The 7,112-nt window shown below is 38.7% G+C and overlaps 1 protein-coding gene and 1 pseudogene across 1 annotated transcript; both read right to left on the bottom strand.

Moving 5' to 3' along the window:
* Nucleotides 1-115: 115 nt before the first annotated feature.
* LOC122347882 lies at nt 116-1,963 on the bottom strand (annotated as a pseudogene).
* A 2,348-nt stretch (nt 1,964-4,311) lies between these two features.
* LOC122348252 (cytosolic iron-sulfur assembly component 2B-like) lies at nt 4,312-6,488 on the bottom strand. The gene is made up of 5 exons (XM_043243546.1): nt 6,243-6,488; nt 6,040-6,119; nt 5,508-5,633; nt 5,389-5,434; nt 4,312-4,502 (listed from the first exon to the last, which is right to left on the bottom strand). The coding sequence occupies exons 1-5, from the start codon at nt 6,367-6,369 to the stop codon at nt 4,402-4,404; spliced, it is 480 nt and encodes a 159-aa protein (XP_043099481.1). The 5' UTR covers nt 6,370-6,488; the 3' UTR covers nt 4,312-4,401.
* Nucleotides 6,489-7,112: the final 624 nt, after the last annotated feature.

Here is a 7,112-nt window from a genome sequence, read left to right as displayed (position 1 = left end):
AGGGAAAAACACCGTGATCGGCGGGTTTACCTCCTATTTACATGCGCAGAATTTGACAGCTATACATATTAAGGCAGCGAAACACAGAAAAAAAGTAACGTGACAATAAAAAAAGCCTCATGCCGGTCAACATAATCAATTTGATTTTGTCAGCTTCCTTTCATATATAATCTCTTCTCAGTTTACAAAACAAGTTCATATTCGTCTGTACAACTAAATAGTCCTCATATTAGGATGAAAAACACACAGCTTCTGGTCGTGGGTATCTGAGGGCACATTAGTCCGGTTTTTCATAGCACTGACAGGTCGTGACAGGATTTGGATTTCTGCCTGAAGGCCATCTTCTTGTTCTTCCGGGCCACCATGCGGCCCAGGAAACGCTTGGCCTTTTGCTGATGCTCTCCGACGCTTGCAGCTGGCCATGCGGCGGCGTTTCTTTCCTTGCTGTCCTTGCGCAGGCGGATTTGTCGGACGATGCCCTCGAAGAGGTCGCGCACGTTGTGGTGCAGGGAGGCTGAGGTCTCGATGAACTTGCAGTCGAACACAACGGCACAGGCACTGCCTCTCAGAGAGACGAGGGGAAAAAGGAGCATTAACTCCATCACCGGAGGGAAGACGACGGCTACGCATCATCATCATCTTTATTGTGCCTCTTGGCTGGTATCTCAAAACATCTACAACCTGACTCCATCCATAGACCATAGTTTCTGTTTCTATCTCCCAGATTAAGAAAAACCAAACAGAATAAGTCGGGTGAAATCTTACCATCTACAGAAACTTCTCGACCGCACTAAGTCACTCTTGTTTCCCACCAGGATGATGGGGATGTTTTCAGACTGCCGAGCTCTGCGAAGCTGGATTCGTAGCTCTGAAGCTTTCTCAAAGCTGGACTTGTCTGTCACCGAGTACACGATGATGTAGGCGTCTCCCATACGCATGCACTGATCTTTCAGCCACTGGCTGTTATCCTGTAGGAAAAAGAAAAAAGAATGGTTATGCGCTGCAGTGATAATGTTTATCATGACTAGTGACAATCACATTAATGTTTGTAATGCATTTTAGCTTTTTTTGTTACATTTGTCTAAACATATAAATAAATGTATATGTTAAAATTATTTAATTTTAATTTGGTTAAATATTTAAAACATTTTATACTATGTATTTAAAAAAAAACAATTTATTTAAAATAAATACTACTCTCAATGCCCTTTCCTTACCTGTTCCCATATATCATAGAGAAGTATTGACGTCTCCTCATCATCGACCACAAGGGATCTGTCATATGTGTTTCCTGACACGAAGGTGCAAAATACACAATTAGACATCTGCAATGTTGCACAAGCTCCTTAATTCAAGCACTAAACAAACCGAGGCATCTACCTGTTTCCTCGCAGTCGTTGCTGTCCTCAACTCCTCCAAATATCCTGGCCAAACTCGACTTCCCGACGCCGTGCTCGCCCAGGAGCACCACCTTGTAGACCTGTCCCTCGGAGTCGCTGCCGGACGAGATGACAGAGTCGGAGGAGTCGGACACGCAGCTGTTCCTGTGCTCCTCCGCCGGACCGAAGCGCAGGAGGCTGGGCTGAGCCTCGGGCATCGAGCGCAGCTCTCGGTCGTCCACGGGCATGCTCCTCCTGTGCAGGTTCTGCAGGTGGAGGGGAAACGGCATGCTGCCTCTCCTCTTGTCCATGTTCCTCAACTTGTCTCCTTTGTTCAAAGTCATGACTCCAAACCTGTCCGTGTGAAAGCGTATTACGGCACGTGCACTGCGCGACGGCACTTCGGCGTAAACTCACAGCTGCCTATAGATGTTAAACGCGTCAAAACGCTACTCACGTGCGACTGCTCCCGCAAAGCCTCCCGTTAAATGTCACAATTCCAGTTAGTCCGTTTAACGCCGTTACCCGTCCGCCGAGGGTTTCTCTTATGATCGGTGATGAGACGGAGCCCTTATTTATGCTGGCGAGTGACGTCAGGCCGAGGAGGGCTCGCCCGGAGGATCACGCGTCTTTCTTCTAGTAGTAACATCATTTTGGGGGAGGAGCGGGCCCCGGCGCGTGTGATTCACAATTCTGCGAGGGTCTTCCCTTCCCTGCGCGCGGACGAGGGGCTGAATCATGTTCCGCTTTTACTACAGCTCTTCGGCGCACGGAGGTAAAGGCGTGTAGCCCGAGCGTGACAAATGTTTCACGGGTGAAAAAAAAAAACAGGGCGCGCGCATTCGTACTCACTTATTGGTGTTACTTTTCGTCGCGATCGTTTTAAATGGTTTATGCAAAATCCGCGATTTTAAAGGCAACGTGTGAAAGGCTGTTAATTGGCGTAGCTGTTGGGAGAACAGGCACCTAACCATATATGGGAAAATATATTTCAATGACATTATTTTTTTACTTTCGATTCATTTAGGAAAGGTATGGCTATGTGTGTGTAGCTGCTGTATTCGGCGTTCCCCAGAATCTGTTTTAATCTTGTTTTTAATTGTATTGTACAGTAACGCGATTAAACGGCTCAGACAGGTTGGCAGACATTAACGTTATAGGATTTTGTAAAACACAGTTATAAACTGAAATCACCAAAATGTCACAGAAAATGATCTGGTATCAGCAATTAACCCCCCAAAGGTATCACTTGAAGAGATTTTCTGATTAGAATCATAATTGGTATCCGGTGTCAGATTATCATTTATTATATTTGTTGCGTGCTCACAACATCTTCCTGTAATTCCCAAGGGCAAAATCGTCTTTGATCGTATTAGTGGGGTACATTTGTAGGTGGTTTAATGTCGCCACCTAGTGGTGTATGGTAGTATTGTTAGGTACAGGATTTACCAGCAGGTGTATCAACCTGTGCCCAGCCAATACAATTTAACTTTATTATTTCACAACTATAATAGAAGGTGTTTTCCACGTTTTCGACTGTCATTTAACAGCTGACTGTATAATACATGAATTGCATGCAATTTATATTTCTACATGTTTTATCAGATCCGATTCTATTAGAGTTTTTATGTTTATTTTCACTCAATATTTAACTTGAAATCATTAGAAAGCAGGCACCACACGTAAGTTTTTTTCTATGCTATACCGATTTCAAACTTATTATGATGAAGATATTTATGTATTGTGATGACTTGGGATTTTATAGCCTGCTCTAGCTGCTAAATTATATGGTATATGTGGCAAATACACACGCACAAACAAACACACACACACACACACACGAACATGTATATGTACTAACAATATAAGCTTTCTTTTTTGTGCTGATATATCCTGACATGTATATCCTTTCTATTTATAGCGCAGATGTATGACAAGTGAAAAAGTAAATAATCATAAATTACAAAAATCTCTCTCTCTCTCTCTCTCTCTCTCTCTCTCTCTATATATATATATATATATATATATATATATATATAAATAATATTCAAAGTTCAGTGTTTATTTTCATGACTGGGCCAAAAAAAAGACTTGCAGCGTTAGCTTGTCTGGTAATTTATAAAAAAACAAAACTATTGAATAAGAGTTCTATTACGTGAAATAGTATCTATCATGCATTTTTAATGCATGCTAGTGAAAGCACTTTTGTGACTTGAAAGCCAAGCAAGTGTAATCTAAACAGACTCCGCAAAACTATTGTGCTTATTTTAGTACGTGCATCATCACGGTCTTCTGCATTCGGCTTAGACAGGCTATTACCCTTCAGACTTTTATAAGACAAACAAGTTTTCAAACATTACTTTATAACACAGGTCATGTATTAAAGACTGTCATTTGTGAAAAATATCTTAAGAAAATGTGATTTTTGTCACACCCTCGTCTGATTTGAATGTCTGTCTCTCCAAATGCAGAGTGCGCTGTAAGTGTGTCTTTGATGAAGGTTAACAATAGCTTTAGTGTAAAAGTAGTGATTTTCTATGTATCCATATATAAGTAAAGCCATTTATTTGATACACTGTATCTATAAAAAATTTTATATTTATACCACAGAATACAAATCATCTCTATGTATTTTTTTTTAGCTTTTTAAAGTTACCTATTAATCACAAGCAGCTGAAACTTCACTACGCTCTACAAAAGGCTGTAGAAAAATACTGTTTGCTTATGTTTAAGAATGTTTATTGAACATTTTAATTAAACACAATATTCTTTTTATTGGCAAAAACAAGATGTACAAAACATAGCAGTGCAAATTATTTCTATTGTACACTTTCTCCATTTTCTTTGAAAAGTCATTTTGAACATATTCACAAATATATGGCATGTCCACATACAAGTCCTCCTGATCCGGAGCTGTCCGTCGAGTGTAGAGTACTAGATATATATCAGAAGCGGTGTTACCTACTGGCTTGCCTGTAGGAGTTCATCCTGATCCGTGTGAGGACTACGCAGGATTTTGGGATCACATGGTTCTGGTGGACAGACACTGGTTGACCACCTCCAGCAGCTGAGAGTTTTCCAGAGCTGCTGCCACTCTCTCTTTGTCTGCAAGCTGCTTATTGACTGAAGAAGAAAAGCACAAGTCAACTTTTATTTTAAAGTGCCCCTATCTAGGATTTTTGAAAATGTCCTTTCATGCAGTGTGCAAGTGATTAAAAACATCCTGCCAAGTTTTAAATCTGTGCACCGTGAATAAAGTTATTGTGTCTCAAAAGAAATATGGGCACTATCAAATAAAAACAGGGTAATATAAAACATATTTCTGACCTAAACTATATAAAGCCTACTGTATAATGTTTTACACGTGAATTTAACAGTGTGATCAAAACATGCTGCTGGCAAGCCACCTGCACAAAGTTTTGAATGATAGCTTATATTTTTATTAGTAAGTAAAAGGCTTAATTCTACAACCATACCCATTTAGGCTGGGAAATATAATAATATAAAATATAACATAATGATAAGTAATAATTTCACGATGAACAGTTATTGACTGAAGCAGCTTAGATTCGCTTGATTACTCGTACATCATTTGTTAGAAAAACCTTGTTTATTATTAATTTATGTATAAAGTAAAACATGCTCATCATTATCATGAAAAAGTGTGATGTCTCAAATGTAAAAAGAAAACACATTTGCATACTGATACTGATCCATTTTCAGACTACATTACATGTCTTTTATTTTACAGGGTTAAAGGGATAGTTTAGGTAAAAAATGAAATATTCTGTCATCATGTACACGGACCTCCGTAGTATTTTTCCACACACTGTGAAGTCAACAGGGACTGATTGTCAACTGTTGTTTACCCACATTCTTTCAAATATTTTATTTTGTATTCAGAGGGAACAAACTCATAAAGGAGGGTCAATAAGTGATTACAGGGTTGTCATTTACGGGTGAAGTGTGTCTCTTTAAACTTGTTCTGTGTTGTATATCGGTCGTTTACCTGCATCCTCAGAGGCATGTGTGCCAGGCGTGATGTGAACATCAATCTGACAACAAGAAGACAATTAGACGGCAATCCCAAAGCCTTACGTAAGATTAAAATGTGTAAGATTAAATTACCTTGAATCTGTCAGGAAGGGAGCGCAGGAGCTTTACTTTGATGGACAGGCCAATGAGTGTGGCCATACTGCAGTGTGGGATGGTCGGAGTGAACTCCACGGACACGGTGCTCTCCTCATCATTCACCTACTCACAGACAAAAGATACATAGACAGATAGGTAGACAGTCAGATAGATAGATATACAGATAGATAGATAGAAAGACAGATAGATAGATAGAAAGATAGATAGACAGACAGACAGACAGACAGACAGATAGATAGATAGACAGATAGACATACAGACATATAGATAGATAGATAGACATACAGATAGATAGACAGATAGATAGACAGACAGATAGACATATAGATAGACATACAGATAGATACATATATAGATGATAGATAGATAGACAGACAGACAGACAGATAGATAGATACATATATAGATGATAGATAGATAGATAGATAGATAGATAGATAGACAGACAGATAGATAGATAGATAGATAGATAGATAGATAGATAGATAGATAGATAGATCAGACTCACATTGACGCGCACTTGTTCCACGACATTGAGCTCTTCGAGGGAAAGCGGGTGCTCAGGGTCATTGATCGATCTGATCAGATGTAAACATGTTAAGATTGAACGTAAATGAGGTTTCTGAAATAACGCAGTTTGTACAGCTGTCATTTTCGCAAATAATTTGCACGTCAAAGCAGTTAACTCGGTGTCGTGCTTTGAAAGGATATCGAAGATCTCCCTGTCATCGATGGGATCCGCTACATCCTCATCTTCATCAGTTGAAGTCAGGACTCTTTCCCCTGATCGCTGAAATATCAGAGGATTGGCGTTTTCTAGTCGAGTTCCCCCTGACATTATTACCTCCTCGACGACACGATTATAACACAACCGACACACTATATCAAGACACTAGACCGTAATTAACGTAGTCGCATCTGCGAAGTCGAAAACAAGCAAGCAGGAAGTTACAGAGCGGAAACAGTATACCCTTTTTTCAAAATAAAGGTTTGTAAAAGTACGAAACGATTTTTATTTAAACAGCATATAGAAGACCAGCAGCGACGATAACAACAACAAAAAAATAATAAATGCCATTGTACGACCAGCCTCAACTATATAATAAATAAAAATACAATGATTAAGAGGGGTGATAGCAATATAGCAATTTTATGCTATATGACCCAATGCTTGAGACAGCCAGCATTTTCTTACACAATAATAAATACCTTTAGATCTAGTCCAAACAATAGGAATAAAGATGATACATATACAGCACATTTTATATGTATATATATATATATATATATATATATATATATATATATATATATATATATATATATATATATATATATATATATATATATATATATATATATATGATTTGACTTCATGATTTGAGGACAGGACTCTTTCCCTGAAAATAACATACAGTAGCAGGGAACTCATACGTCACTATTTCATATTTGTTGTGTTTCTTACTTGTTATAGCCTCTTAATTTGATTTTGTTGTTTCAAAGCATTCCTAACGTTTTCTTTATTTTTAGCAAAATCTGCCATTTTGAGAAAGCAGTGCATTATTATTAAATTATAGATCA

The sequence above is a fragment of the Puntigrus tetrazona genome, chromosome 7, assembly GCF_018831695.1.
Source record: "Puntigrus tetrazona isolate hp1 chromosome 7, ASM1883169v1, whole genome shotgun sequence".
In the NCBI taxonomy this organism is placed as follows: Eukaryota; Metazoa; Chordata; class Actinopteri; order Cypriniformes; family Cyprinidae; genus Puntigrus; species Puntigrus tetrazona.
Note: the sequence above shows the minus strand (reverse complement) of the source record. Positions and strands in the feature narration are given on the sequence as shown.